The sequence below is a fragment of the Chrysemys picta genome, chromosome 9 (assembly GCF_011386835.1).
Source record: "Chrysemys picta bellii isolate R12L10 chromosome 9, ASM1138683v2, whole genome shotgun sequence".
Lineage (NCBI taxonomy): Eukaryota > Metazoa > Chordata > Testudines > Emydidae > Chrysemys > Chrysemys picta.
This window is the reverse complement of record NC_088799.1, coordinates 2528698-2544437: the sequence shown is the minus strand read 5'-3', so window position 1 is coordinate 2544437 and position 15740 is coordinate 2528698. Positions and strand designations below refer to the sequence as shown.

Genomic DNA, 15740 nt, shown 5'->3' with positions numbered 1-15740 from the left:
TGGGCAAGCTACTTAACCTCTTTGTGTGTCGTTTTCTCCATCTCTAAAGCTGGCCCAATACTGTCTCCCCAGGGGATTGCTGTGTATAAGGCGATGCTTTCTAGCTAGCGTCAGAGGCTACGCATTGGCGATGGCTTCGTACCACCACCACGATCCTGGATTCAGATCGGTGTCTATCATAGGTAACGATTTTGCAAGGCTTGACACAGATATGGGTGGGGGGCCCTGGTTTGCTTAACGATATGGTCAAATCAAGTTAGTGTCAAGAGCGTCCCTGTGGCTTCTGGATTCTGTGACTCTCCGACTTTCCCCTGGGTAGATGCAGCTCCTTTACGATTCAAGCTGCACGCTGGTGAGAATTCTGAATGGACGAGAACTTGCCTTTCAAAGGCCGGTGAAGACGGCTGAGTCACCACATTCTCCGCTGCCAAATAAGGACCCGTTTTTATATATCTGTAATTCTACGGTTGGGAGGGGCGGCAGCAGCTCACCCAGTACAAGGCAGTGTCGAGCACGATGCTCTGGGGAGCGGTAGTGATGGCAAGGACTATTTTGCCGGAAGTGTAATGTACAAGAGGAACATCAGGCTTTGGAACTGGTGGCAAATGAAATCTCCCTGGCTTAGGGTTTTACTCCATGTGCTAATACTTCCCTCTACCATTGCTCTCATACCCAAATTAAGGGGAGAGCTTGGCTAGGAGTGAAAGGACTGAGTCCTAGGAAAGGACCATTGGTAAAGTATTTATATCACTGGATCGATCCTAGTTTTGGCCAGGGCGTTGCAAGAGCTAACAGGCATCTGCTGACCCGTGTGAAACGTGTCACTGTCTCAGCAGTTCCCAGCCAGCAGGCTCAGCAGAGAGGTCATGGAGCGTGCATCACCCCCGCACGTCACCCCTCAAAGTCACTGTGAAGAGACGCCGATAGGGCAGTGTAGGGCAGGAAGCCCTGTTTTGTCCCTGACCTGGGGCTGAACAGAGGACTCCTGCTTGCTGTGTTATCAGGCCAGACCTGGAGTACTAACTTCACGCTGACAGAGAAGTGACAAACATTCACCAGGAACTGGCCAGGGCGCTTCTCTCTCCGCTGGATTAATGCTCGAGAGGAAGCTTGTCTTGTGTAGCAGAATCATTATTATCCTCCCTCCACAGTTTTGGGTCCCAGTCGTATCCCAAACCAAGAGGCACCAGTTTTCTGGATCTGACCAGCTGCAACCCATAGCAGAGGAGAATCTAACACGGAGAGTGAATCTCATGCCAATGGCACCATTTAGTGCCCAAATCCCTGAGCCCTAAACCCAAACCAGGTGCAAGCATGCCTGCCTCTGCCTCTCTAGAGTCCCAGGACACTATGAGCCATCACGATACAGAAGGGGAATCATTCTATGTGTCTAGGCAGTCAGACCGCGTCCATCATTGTATCAGCAGGTACATTTAAAACACAGACACCCCAAAGCCTGCCAAACCAAGCCCTCCACGGCACACACAATTCTCCCCTGGTGAGATGAGAAACTGAGCCACGCGACCATGTCAATCTGTACAGTGCTTCATGCCTGACTGGAAGGTGCTCAAACAGGATGGTGATGAGGGCGGCACCAGAACCTATAGAGGACAGACTTGAATCTGAATCTCTTTACATAGGAAGAGTTAGCACGTCACTAAACGCACCGCCCTCAGACAGCATCAAACGTGGGGACAATGAGAAAAGGTGAGGGAAGTAGAGTGAAAAAGAAAAGTGAAAATGTGGAAGTGGTAGGAGGTGACAAGAGTAGACACAATATAAATTAAACTAACGGGCACGACATTTAGATCTCCCAGGGACGGCACCTTCAGAAACAACAGAGTGAAAATAGATGAGAGAGAGAGTTCCAACACTGCGTTCTCAGATGGCCACTCTCAGTGGTAATCATGGTAATTGCACACACAAATCAGGCAAACAATTATGAATACGTTTTTCAAAATCAAGCCCCGTTTGTGTTACTCTTGCAATAGTTTCCAAATTCAAATACAGAACAGTTTAGTCATCAGAAACCAAAAAATGCTGCAGAACACACTGAACATGAAAGAGAAACAGCTCTTCCCCACCGACCTCCCCTTCCAGAACCAATTCCCTGGAAGTTTTGAAAGAGACTCACATTTCTACCGGCACGATCCAGAAAACTTTGGTTTAAAGAGCTTCTTGCACTTGTTTAAAACAAAATTATACAGAGGTTAAAATGGGAATGTACAAGGGAATATTTCCACTCCCCTTAAAGAGATATGATCAGGCTACAAACATTATTTGTCAGACCTTTTCTATAATTACCATTGAAGTGTTTTACAGTGAAAACCACTTTTTCACCATTCAGAGCGCTCACTTACTGCAATTCATGTAGCTGAACCAATTAAAATATGGTCCATCTCATTTCTTTTGATAGGCCCTGATTTAGCAAAACACTGAAGCACGTGCTTAAAATTAAGTGCTTTGCTAATCAAGACCATAGTCCATTTCACCCATGTACTAGTATAATGCTGAAAATTGGTCAGGGCCAGGTTTGAACCTCAAACAAAACCTGTTTTCACTGAAACATTTACAAAGAAAAAGCTCCCAGATATATTTCCATTAATATTTGATGCATACATTTCTTTATCCCACCACAAAAACACATCACTTTGAGCCTACCGTGTCCTATAGATTATATTGGTTTTGGTGCAGTGTTAGAATCTTTCATTGAACAGGAAACGTTTAGTAAGAAAGGTAACTACCCAGAGCTCCACCAGTGCCATATCAGAGTTATGGTGCGGGAGGGAATATCTTTTATTGGACCAACTTCTGTTGGTGAGAGACAAGCTTCTGAGCCGCACAGAGCTCTTCTTTGTCTTCCTAATGTCCTGGGACTGACATGGCTACAACTACACTGCACACTACAGCAGAGTTGTCAGATTGCCACTTCGCAATCCTCCCAGAGTTTCTAACTCTTACACAGCAATGGCCTTAGAGACAGCCTGCATGTTCTCCGTTAGGCTGCACTTCTAGGGAACCTTACTGAAAATTAAACACCTTTTTGCTTGAGGTTTGCAAGGCTTGGACTATTAACCACAGACCCCTGGTTTCCCAAAATGTCTCTTAAAGCAAGACTCAGACCGATCTGCCCCACTTTAAGACCTTTCCCAACTGCGCTAAAAACCTAAAGCCCCAATCCAAGCGGTCAACTTCATTGGTCAGAATCAGAATAAAAAATTAAACTTGCATAGCAACTTCCATCAGCGCTCTCCACACGCTCTCCCAGCATGACGTTAGTCTCACGACCGCCTGGCCAACTGCGCATGATTAGGTCCATTTTCTGATGGGGCAGTGGAAGCAGGGTGGGTGGGGGGTGAAGTGACTTGCTCAAGGTCACACAGTGAGTCTGTGGCACAGCCAGTGCCAGAACCCAGCTCTCCCGATTCCCAGCCCAGCCCCTTAACCACAAGGCCTCTAAGACAGCCCTGGTTAGAAGGAATTAAGCCAGACTGGACAGAAGACAAAACCTTGGCTAGATGCACATTCCGATCAGCTTCTGCATCTCCAGGGAACTCGCCCCTTTCCTAGTGGCCACCTCAGGATTGCCACCCCCCTCTCGTGACTTGACTACATGTGTGCCTGAGGTCCTGTCCACATGCAGTCTGGGCTCTGATGTAATTACATGGGTGTAGAACCTGACATCTCTCTTGGTGCATCCCCCCAGCATGAGCACTGGGGGTGGGTAAATGTCGATGTTCATTGCTCTCTGTATTGACCTATTATTTTGTGGTAATGAGGAAGTTGCAGATTGGCAACCTGAGCGCCCTGGTGGAGACTCTCTTTCGCTGAGGGCAGAAAGAATTCAGCAACGAGGAGCACATTTCCCTGACGCCTTTCAGCTCCAGCTAATATCACAGCACCTCAGAAAGAGCTGGACACATTTTATACCCATTTTGCAGTTGGGAGGGATTTCCAGAGGCCACTTGGCCAAGGTGATGCACTGAATCAGTGTGAGGGGAACAGGGAGGCTTGCCCCTGGGCTGGAGAGCTTGGAGCTAAGCCAGCCCTGACTCGGGAGAAGCCCCCCGGGAGAGGAGTCAGATGATTCCAATTAAAAGGCAGCAGGAAGGGGTGGAGTGGGGAGAGCAGCCTGGCAGGGAACTGGGGCAGTTCAGGAACTGAGAGACTGTGCAGAGCTGGGGCTGGGGGGAGGAATGGCTCTGAGGAGCGAGGCTGAGAGTTAATGAAGGGAAGAGGAGCTGGAAGACTCTATGTTTCTTTTGGAGTTTTGATTTTTGACAAACTCTGCCGCCCGCCAGAGGGGAACAGCTAAAGGGCGAATGGAAGGATCTGAGCTTAGAAGGTCACTGGAGGCTGAGTTCTTACAGGGGGCTGAGTGAAGGGGAAATAGAGGCAAAAGGGCCACATGGGGGTGTTTGGGCAGCAGTAAGTGGCCACGGAGCTACAGTGAGAGCCAATAAGACGACCCAGGAGTCCTAACCGCCAGTTCCCATCCACCACCACTAGACCACATTCCTTCCCTGGACCGAGAGAGTCATTCAAGTTAGAGGGAAGCCAAAGAAAGTGGGTTCAGCCCCTTTCTCTGCAGTGCGCCAAGCTCCTAGGCTGTCTCCAAACCCATGTCCACCAAGAGGACTGCTCCCATTGGTCCTCTCTACTAGAAACGAGGCTCTGGGTCTATCGCCCAACATTCCTGCAGTTTCTTGCACATGATCTAGTGAGCAGGATGTCCCCGAATTAATCCCAAAGGACTCAGGCAGCAGGAGAAATTCTGGTTACAAATAAGATACAGGACTTGTCAGTTAATAGACAAACATGTGCTCAGCCGATTGCAAATACAGCCTCCATCTTCCCTCTCCAATGCTGAATCCCAGTGGCATCCTACCAGCCAAATGAATATCGTCCATAAATAATAGAGATACTCTGCCTTTCTCCCCTCTGCAGTCACGTGCCTGCCGTCCGTACTGGAGCGAGAGACACACACGGGTAGGCTGTTCTCTGAGGTCTGCACACAATTAGCTGGGGGAGGGGTAGCAGAGAAACAGAGCTGCCACATCCAGACTGTGCAAGGAAAAGAACTGACGATCCCTCCCCAGCCACGCTGGGACTTATGCAGAGGGTCAGGTTTGGTGAACTCCATCCTCCAATTCCAGCCACCCTCTTACCACGTGAGCCCGGCCAGCCCCTCCTCCCTACCTGAAATATCGGTAGGGATGGATATATTATGAGGCCACAGGGCGTGGTCGGAGGACGATGATCTGCAGCTTTCCCAGCTCCCCAGTGACCTCCGATCACAGTCACCAAACACGTGGCCACGGGCTGCGTTTGTGACTACACGGACCGCGGACCCAAGGCCCAAGTCCGGGGGAGGTGTTTGAGGTCCCACATGGATGCTTCACTGCTCTAGCCTTTTGCATCTCTCTACAATCCCCTCCCAGTTTCCATGTGAAACCATCAAGCTGCCATTGTCCGTCTGCTGAGACTATGGGAGAACTCCCCCCTCCAGCCCAGCACACACAACCTCCCAGCACTGCAGGGCAATGCGTGCTTCGACTGGCAACCTGCCACCCTTTGGCCTCGGTCTGCTCTGTGTCGGTTCCTTTGCTGGCCGAGTTTCTCTCACCCCTTGCCATCTTAGGGCTAATTTAGACGGTAACCTCCCATGGCAGAGAGCCATCAGCTGTGTCTGTTAGCTCCACACATGGAGGCATCTGAGTCTACGGGATAGAGGGGGGTGGGACCGGGAGGGACAAGCCCTGGGTTCTGCTCCCCACTCTGCTACTGATGCAGCATGTGACTATAGTCAAGTCACTTGCCTCCCATTTCTCATAAATAAAATGGAGACAATGTTACCCTCCTGCGGCCCGTGGCTGGAAAGAGCTCTACGGGTGCTATGTGTCATTACACAGACTGGGGTCACTCAACAAGTAACCTGTCAGTCTCCAGGGCAGAGCGCGGATGATGGAAATTATTAACCCTTCCCTGATTCTGGTGGAGGCTATCCCTCTCCCCTCTGAAACATTTCATGGCAAGAGCTCTGCTCAGTTCTCTTCCCAGGGCACTAGACACAAGCAAGGCTAGAGAGCTGGGCTGCATTTTCCCATCCAAATAGTTTTCCCACAGAAACCGTACTCAGGTTCTAAGCTCTTTTGGGTAGGGCTGTCTTTCTCTTTTGGGTTGTAGAGCGCATAGTGCACCACAACCCTGGCGCATGGCTGGGTCTCCTGGATACTATGAGCATACAAATAAATATGGATAATAAAAGGGCTATTCAACAAAAACAACATTGACACTAAACATATTTTCATCAAAAAATTCCATCTTTGGGGGCTTTTTTAAACACAAACCATTTTCAAAATGAAAAAATTTCTTTTCATCAATTTTTGCAGGGAAAAGAAATGATTTCCTACCCTACGCTAGAGGGCTAAGGCCTAGGATTCACCATGGAGGGCGATGCTCACCGTGCCAGTGACCTATCTGAGGACTAACAGCACAGGACTGATCTGAAGCATATGAATTGTGTGGTGTTAAGTTCCCAAATAACTGTTTTCAGCAAGAGCCAGATATGCCAAACAGACATAATATCCATTCACAAAACCACAGCATCCGGCTTTCTACAAGACAACATTGACAAGGTTCCATACAGAGCACATGGGGTTGCGGCTTTTTCATTTAAAAATACTAATGGCAAAGCCTTCATCGCGAAGGCCTCCACACACTCAGAGAGCGGCAACACACACAACCACAGAGAAAAGCAAGCTGAGTTCTGTGTACTGTCTAGAAAAGGGAAAATCCGGTATCACCGCGGCGGTGATTCATCACCCATTTACCAAGAGCACCTGAGCACGGTAGCAGCCAATTTAGCCCAACCCAAGTATTCACAAGTTTGCCGGAGCAACTGATCAAATATTTACAACAATTGCACCGAGGTTACACAGAGCAAGAAACCCAGTAGAACTCTGCTCTTAAAAGTACCAGTTAAGACCCTGAGCCCCGCTGGCACCTGATGTAATGCAATTAGGGCAGATCTCAAGGCCATTTTTAGCCATCAAGAAGCATGGAATTAAAATGTTGGGGTAAAGAGAGGCCATATTGACAGGGACAGGAGAAGCACTGAGCTGAGACCCATAAACTGGCACACAGCTTTGTATTTGGTCGAGGTGGGATCACGCTGCACAGTTCTTATCTGGATCAAACCTCTACATGGTTCAGGGGGCTGGGGGTCCATCCCATCCCCAGGATATTTTCTGTATCAGGAATTCTCAGGAGGACAGAGGAAATGGGGATGAAAATTAATTGAAACACAGAGATTTGAACCAAGTGGCGATGGCGTGACGCCTGACGCTGTGTCAAGGAAACGTGACGGGTGGTGCTGTGGTTACATATGCTGTGTCAATAGGGAACATGGTTGGTTCTTTGCATACATGAGAATAGGGCATGTGGGTGGTTGTGTTTTCTCATTTCCTTTTGAATGCACTGTCCAATCACAACACTGGGCAGTGGGCACCCTACAAGAGCCTATTATTCCCCTGAGTTTCCTAGGTCACTGTACCATAGACCTTCACCTCGTGCCTTATCCCAGTGATCATGGACAAGGAGGAAATCCAGTGGCTGAGGATGGATTGTTTGCCGGGGAGAGGAGACGGGAACTGACTGGACTCTTTAATTGATCATTTCCAGTCAGTCATTCTAATTTTCTTTTGAAGAGGGATACGTTTTGTGAAGAGTGTGCCAGTGGTACTCGGGGAGTGGACTCTGACACACACATTAAACCTTCGCTCTTTTTTTAAATGAAGTTTTTTGTTTAGGAATTTCCCTGGTTTTCAAATGAGCCTGGTATGTTTCAGTCAAGTTGCTGTATGCTAAAGTAATGGGAAGGGAGCCGTGATCAAAAGACCTGGGGAGACCAAACATGGCAGAGTTCCTCCTCCCAAAGACTTACTCAAGGCCAGGCTGGGTGGCAAGGAGGGTTAGACCTGGGTGGAAAATGGGGTTTGTGGAGGAGACTTTTATCCATATGGAAATCGCAGCATTTAGAGTGTTTATGACTAGAAAATCTAACATTTGACATCTTTAATAAAAGTCACTCCCTTCCTCTGGCCCTGTATTCCTCCCCTGGTGCTCTGACACCCCACCCCATCCTTCATTTCTCCCCCACCTCCCTGCATCCCTTCTCCACATACCCATGTAATCTCCATCCCCGCTCTGCACCCTATCCCTCTGCCTTAAAACACCCCATCCAGGACTCCCCTTGATTCACCCATACCCTCATGTCCATCTCCATGTCCCTTCTGTGCTCCCCAATACCCACCTTTTCCTCTCCATATCCCATCTTCCCATTATGTCTCCCTCATAAGTCCCTAATGACTCCCCCAACCTCATACAATCAGATGAGCCCAAGTGGCAAGACCATCTACAATAGCGCTGATCACCCATAACAATTTTACATTCAACAACAAGCACTTTCTTCAAACCATGGGGACACCCATGGGTACTATGGGGGAGGGATAACTCAGTAGTTTGAGCACTGGCCTGCTAAACCCAGAGTTGGGAGTTCAATCCTTGAGGGGGCCAATTAGGGATCTGGGGCAAAATCAGTACTTGGTCCTCCTAGTGAAGGCAGGGGGCTGCACTCAATGACCTTTTGGGGTCCCTTCCAGTTCTATGAGATAGGTATATCTCTCTCTCTATATATATATATATATATACACTAATGCACCAATCTCTTCATGGCCACCTTGAGGAAGAATTTCTGGACAAATGCACCACGAAACCATTGATATACCTCAGAAGCATGGATGATATTTTCACCCTCTGGACAGACAGCTTAAACTCCCTCATAGAGAGCCACCACAACCTCAAAACCACCACCCATCCATCAAACTCTGCTCCACCTTGTACTGATCTGCGACACTCAGAGCACCTTTCCCAGACCTGAAGCAGAGCTCTGTGTGGCTCGAAAGATTGTCGCTCTGCCCACTAGAAGTTGGTCCAATAAAAGATATTCCCTCACCCAGCTTGTCTCTGCTTGGGAAAGGCATTTGAAGCACCATCATAGAGGGAAATCAAGATTGCAGTCTAGGGCCATTGACTTTCAATGATGATTAACTACTGGCCCACCTCCATGGACTTTCTGCACAGGGGCCCACGGGAGGGGATAGGGCGCACACCTGACCAGGTGTAACATGGTCCCCATGGGCTGGAGAGTCTGGGTCTAAGCCTACCCTGATTATAGAATGAGCCTTTCCTGAGAGGAATCGGGGATTCCAGGAGCAGGAAGTTGCAGACCAAAGAAGGGGAGAAACTCGGGAACCTGCAGGGAGTGAGACAGACGCCCAGTCTCTGGAGAGTTGAGTAGTCAGAGCCAGGAGGCCGAGCTCTAGCCAGGTAAAGCCTGGTGGTGACTGAATTCTGACCCAGCTCTGGGAAAGAGGCCTGGGAACTCCCTACCTAAGGGGAGAGAGACACTGAACTGGGGTTGAGGCCTGGAGGGCCAGTGTGTACCCAGAAGACTAAATAAATTGGCCCTCCGGAAGGGGAGTGATTTCATTACCTTTGGACTGAGTACGTTATTCAGGGAAACAGAAGCAGGACACTGTAGTGTGATCCTAGGCCACAAGGGGGCACACAGGCGGTGGCTGGCCCTATTACACCAGGTGATGGGGAACTTCACAGTTTGCACTGAGAGTTTGGGCACCTGGCTCATAGACAGGGACCTTACTCAAGACTACAGCCCTGCTCTGAACGGGGAGCCAACCACAGCCACACACATAGGAAGGGCTTGCAGGGGGAACCCGCCCAGCCTGAAACACTGACAAACCTGAGACTCACAGGAACAACGGACTCAGAGACGTACCTCTGGCCTTTTGTGATTTTCAGAGATCTGTAACTCTCAAGTGCTTTATGAGTAAAATGACTGGTTAAGAAGTTCCTCTGCCTAGCCTGTGTTCTTTGCTTTCCTGCCACGCTGTCCCCAAGGGGTTAAATGAGGGAGCAATAACTGAAGTGCAGCTCTAAGGGAGTGTGTACAAAGTGACAGGGGGGAGTCAGGAAGGTCAGACACTGGTTTAGGGGCTGGGGCAGTTGGCTGGAGATGGCCCAGCAGCCCACATCTAAGGAAGGGTGGCCGGCTACAGGTCTGAGCCCAGGAGTGTGCTCTAGCATCCCAGAGCTAGACCCAGCTGGATTGAGAGCAGGTCTGGGGGCCTCTCGTGGCTCCAGGCTGGATTAGCAGTAACAAGGGATTGCAGCCAGCAGGGGTTTCTCCAGTGAGTGACCCCAGTCACTAGCAAGTATGATCTAGCCACAAATCTGGTGACAGTCCGCTGAGGTTCTGAGCCAGTTTGTAATAAGTGCCAGCTGGGAACTTCCAGTCGTGTTCCAGGAAGGCAGACACTTCTACATGCTAATCCTGGTTCTGACACCGAGTTGATGAACGACCTTGGTTAAGTCACTTCATCTCAATGTCTTTAAAATGGGCGAAATATTTCATGCCCCACTGTGGGATTAATTAGCTAGTGTCTGCTCAGCACTTTTCAAGATGCAAAGCCTTATAATCAGCTTGAGAACTATTACTGACCGACTGATGCACCAGAGAAAGTTTTAAGGTTACGTGGAAGCGAGGCTAGTTAATGTGCATTAAAGCAGGGAGAGGGGACTAAGAGGTGAACAAATAATTTTTTTTAAGTCTCTTTTGAGAAAGCAAAAAGGACTGGTTTGTCTATTCTTTTCCCCAAACCAGACAGAGCCATGTAAAACAAATACAAGGATGGAGATAATCCAGAGATTGGATCCTGGAAGCGTTAACTGCTGAATTCTGGAAAACAAAACAATGATAATGACTCACACTGAGCCTGTGGGTGGCTCATCACAAAATTAGCAGCAGCTTCCATGCTCCCAGCTGAGATTGGCTTTGCTGGGTTGTTTTCACAGATCTCCAGGACTGCAATTTAGCACATGCAGATAGACCCAGCAGCCAATCGCAGCCACAATCCTGGAAAGGCATACACATGCCATTTAGAAAAATGCTTTGCCATACAAAACATGATTACCAGCTTCCACACCGTTTTGGGCTATGGGAAGAGAGGCTATTTTTATTATTAAACGTTACACATCTCCTCTCCTCCAAGGTGAAGAATCTATTTAAAGGCCTTTCAAGCAAACATCTATTCATACAATTGAAAGCTGTGTGTACTATCATGGCATAAACAACCTGATCTGCCGTTTGGAGCCCACTGGATTTGTCATGATGCTTGTGCCATCTGGTTTTGTAGTTTCAGTCTCTCAAACTGACTGACCAGCAGACAAGAAAATCTTCAGTTTTTGTGGGGAAAGGGGTCACACATTTCAGTGGGCTAGAGACAATAGACACAGAGTTTCAGAATGCTCTAAATCCAAGATTCAGAAAAGTACTTAGGAACGTGCTTAACTTTAATGGGATTACTCACATGATTAAGCAAGTGCTTTGCTGAATCGACACCTAACTCCAGAAAAAACCAAACCAACCCTCTGCCATATAGTGGCCAAGAAATCTATGCACAGCATTTAAATTGGTCACCTCCAGAGTTAAATAAGAAAACAAGCGATAAGAGTTTTTTTGAAAAGAGCTGGTTCCCTGTCAAACATATTTTAAAATCCCCGATTTTATATATACACGTATGAGGCTATGTCTACCCTAGGAGCACTTCACTAGTATAGGGACCCCAATGTACTGCTCTAGTGTGGGTACAGCGATGCCACAAAGCTGTACTATCTACCAATATAGTAAAACCACACCCCCATGACAGGGGTACCGGTCAAAGCGCCGTTTTGTTGGTGTAGCTGTGTCTACACGAGGGGCTTCTGCCAGCACAGCTTGTTGATCAGGTGTCGCATCTCTTCACATCCCAGACTGGCCGAGCTATGCCAGAAGAAGTATGCAGCATACTTCTGGCTGGGTTATTTTTCCAAGTCGGGATAAACAAAATCTGACCCCAGCATTTTGTGTAGATCTGATTGTGTATCAGAGCGGCTCAGAAGGCAGGAGACGTTTTACATTACATTGTAAGTGAGAAGTTTTGGTCAACGTTTTCCAAGCAGCCCTGTCACTTATACCCCAGCACAGGTGCACATGGCATTTAGAACACAAACAAAGGACAAGGTCCCTTCACTTCTCCGTCATCTAGTTTGGGGATTATTTTCCCTGGCAAAGCCCTTGAGAGCTACAGATGGAAAGTTCTATAGAAAGAGCCAGGTACTATTATTCCTTCAACGAACAAGGTATCTACAACCTCGATTCAAGCTGGTCAGAAAAATTCAGACTAAACATTTTTTCATCTGAATTCGCCGTTTCGTTACAATTGAAATGTTTCACGGAGATGGTTCGATTTGACCAAATTCCAGTGGGATCCTGCCTGTGGGGCAGGTGTCAAAACACAGCGGGCTGCTGGGGAAGCAAGGCTGGCAGCAAGGTCAGAGCTCTTCCAAAGTATGGGCTCAAGGCGATCTAGCAGACAGCTGAGGGTGGCCTTGGGTGGCTACTCTCCGGGGATGGCAGTGCTTAGTTTAACTGGGTGTTTTCAAATAATGCAAGGAGCCTAACCAGCAGCAATGAAGAAGAAAATCCAATAATTTAGATAGCCAATGGAAACAGACATGAGACCCAGGGCTTTAAACTAGCAACACGCAGTATACGTTTTAACCCCACTGAGCTACATGGCAAGGTTGTACCAGGACCTGGAGATTACTGTCACTTTTATTGGCTCCCTCTCGCCCAATGTCAGGCCACACAAATACCTCATGATGGTCAATAGACTCGGAGACTCAGAGACTTTAAGGTCAGCAGGGATCATAATGATCGTCTAGCCTGACCTCCTGTACAACACAGGCCATAGAATTGCCCCAAAATAATTCTTAGAGCGTATTTTTTAGAAAAACATCCAGTCTTGATTTTAAAATGATTGGGCGGGTGGGGGGAAAACCCACCACAACCCCGGTCAAATTGTTCCAATGGTTAATTACCCTCGCTATTAAAAAATGTACCCCTTATTTCCAGCCTCAGTTTGTCTAGCTTCCACTTCCAGCCATTGGATCACGTTAGACCTTTTTCTGCTAGATTCCTGAGCCCTTTATTAAATATTTTGCCAGAGGCTGGGAATGGGCGACAGGGGATGGATCACTTGGTGATTCCCTGTTCTGTTCATTCCCTCTGGGGCACCTGGCATTGGCCGCTGTCAGAGACAGGCCACTGGGCTAGATGGACCTTTGGTCTGACCCAGCCTGGCCGTTCTTATGATTTAAATCTATTGTGCTGTTATATCCCAGGTATATTACAGCGAGATTGGACTATTTACATCCAGGCATTATTATTCCCTCTGCTGTCCTGACTTTCTGAATGACATGAAGTGGTTGTTTATTAGGACTATGAAGGAAACTCTAGCTTTGTGTACCACTCAGGTGAGAACCAGGCCTGGTGTTTCACCTGATCGCTGATAATGACATTTATTGGAGTTTTCTCCTGACTAGAGGTGAGACTAGCCTCAGGAATCCCAAGGCCAGTCCTCGTGTGTCTCCCTGTGCCTGTCCTATTGTTATGAACCAATTACCCTCACCGACTCACGTTGGGAGCGACCAGGCATAAACAAGTGGCTCTGGGCAATTAACAAGCTCTCTCGTTGGTTGGACCAAAAGGGAACTTAAACTTACCTCAGCAATAAACTGTTCCCCAGCACAGGAGTTTTTCAATGGAAAAATGAGCAGTATTTCTGTGGGAGGTGTGAATAATTTCTCACCCCAGAGGTTGGGCTCGCACATAAGAAAACAAGTCACCTCTTACTAGGCCAACAAATGGCAGCTGTCCTTCTGGGTATAACAAAAAAAAGGCCCCTTCTGAATGTTTACTGCCTAGCTATTATGGTGCTCCTCAGGTTAGATAAATGTTGGTATGGGAACACCGAACCCACCAAGTCTAAAACAGTGGCCTTTGAGAGATGCCCATAAATAATAAAATTCTACTACTCCCGCTTTGCACTGTTAGGCCTTTTGTCCATGGTGCTTTAGAAAGATTAAGTCTCACAACCCCCTGAGATATGGCAGCTCTTCTTATCGTCCTCATTTTACAGCTGGGAAACTGAGGCACAGAATGGTTAAGTGACTTCTCCAAATCCCCAGGAAAAGACAATGGCAGAGCCTGAGAAAACCCTCAGCGGGTTCTGATACATGGCCCCCTATTCAGGCAAACGCATAGGCACTTGCTTAACTTTAAGCATGGGCTTAAGCACATTCTTGCTTCGTGGTCTCAGTTTCTTGCTTCAACCCCTAGAAAACATGTCCCCCTCCATAAAAGCTCAGAGCATAAACAATATATATATGGCCACTACAGGGTCAGAAACAGTGCTTGTGTGACAGATACAGTGTTATCCCAATTTCAGCTGAAATATGTGCCACTATTACATTTTAAATAAAGATTTTAATAACCACCTTTTGCTTTAGGGAGTGTATTTTTAAAAATGCCTTCCAGAAAAGTATGCATTGTAATGAATAAAAAAGTGACTTGTTTGGGGTGTTTTGTCTTTTGACCCACAGACCTACCACCAAGAGTGTTAGGAGAAGTCACCCACATTTTCAAGACAAGAATGTGTCTCTGTTTTGAAAGGTACAAAATAAAGCCTTTAACAGACCTTAGGACACCAGAAATATTTCTTTAAAAATACAATCCTGATTTTTTTATGGAAAGAGAGAAAATATGTTCATTTTATTTTGATCCAACTCCTTTATAGAAAAAGCAGAATTGTAGGTTTTCACAATGCAAGAAAGTCAACCCCGGGGAAGGGGCAGGGGAGAAAGAGTTTACAATTTAGTTTACAAAAAACCTCACCCCCCAAAACCCCCAAGCCTGACTGAACCGCAACACCTTTGAACTAGTTCTCACTTTTTTCAAAGACTCTGCACGATGCACACTAAAGCCACAACAAAATCCAAGTGGGTAGTTTGATTATTTTACCTTAAACAACATCTTTCTCTCAGGACACCTGGACAAACTAAGCTTAGGAAGCTTTAACCTTAGATGTCCCAGGCCCTAGACAAAAGATTGACCCGATGGGGTCTTCTGAGAAGGGCTTGGGACAAGCGAGGTCCTGGGGCAGTGCACGGTTCAGGACCAAGGACAGAGCTGCCTCACGGGCACAGTAAAGCGGGACTGACTCGGAGCTGGAGCTGGAAAAGCCGCTCTCCAGTTCTTTGGCGGCAGACACTTTGCCAGCCACCTGTTCGGTGTCCCCCGTGCTCCCAACGAGCCGCCAGCCGCGGAGACGCAGCCCGAGGGGCGCACAGGGGGAGCGCCAGGGAACCAGGCGAGACGGGGTGGCTGTGCGCCGCCGGCTGCCTTCCAGACGCAAGGGGGGAAAGTCGGGTAAGGAAGGGGCTGGCACACCACCCCCTCCCCGGGCCGGGCTAGCGGAGAGCAGGGGCAGAGCAGTGGCCCGGGGGCGTAGGAAGGCGGAGGGCTCGGGGGGGGGGGAGGGAATCTAGCCCCCCAGGGAAGGGAACCCCCCACCACCGCGCCCCACCTGGGCTGTTGCTGGATCTCAGGCGCCTTCCGCAGAGACACTGCAGCATGTGCGAGCCTTTCTTCAGGAGAAGCCCCGGAATCTTCATTGGCTTCCCCGGGCCGCTGCGGGGAACCGCGACCCGTCACCAGCCGCTCGCGGGGCGCCCGGGCGCGGGGAGCTCGCCGCCCATGAGGCGCACGGAGCCGGGGC

At 48.4% G+C, this 15740-nt stretch overlaps 1 protein-coding gene across 2 annotated transcripts in view; it reads right to left on the bottom strand.

Annotated features, from left to right (window-relative positions):
* Window positions 1–15740, bottom strand: part of FGF12 (fibroblast growth factor 12) — a 281344-nt gene that overhangs the window by 151983 nt on the left and 113621 nt on the right. The window contains exon 1 of one of the 2 annotated variants that reach the window (XM_005302886.3): window positions 15549–15651. The exons of the other annotated variant lie outside the window; for it this stretch is intronic. Coding sequence (XP_005302943.1) covers window positions 15549–15636 — 88 coding nt within the window. The 5' untranslated portion in view covers window positions 15637–15651. Of the gene's footprint in view, window positions 1–15548; window positions 15652–15740 lie in introns of those variants that run through there. 2 annotated transcript variants of the gene reach the window in all.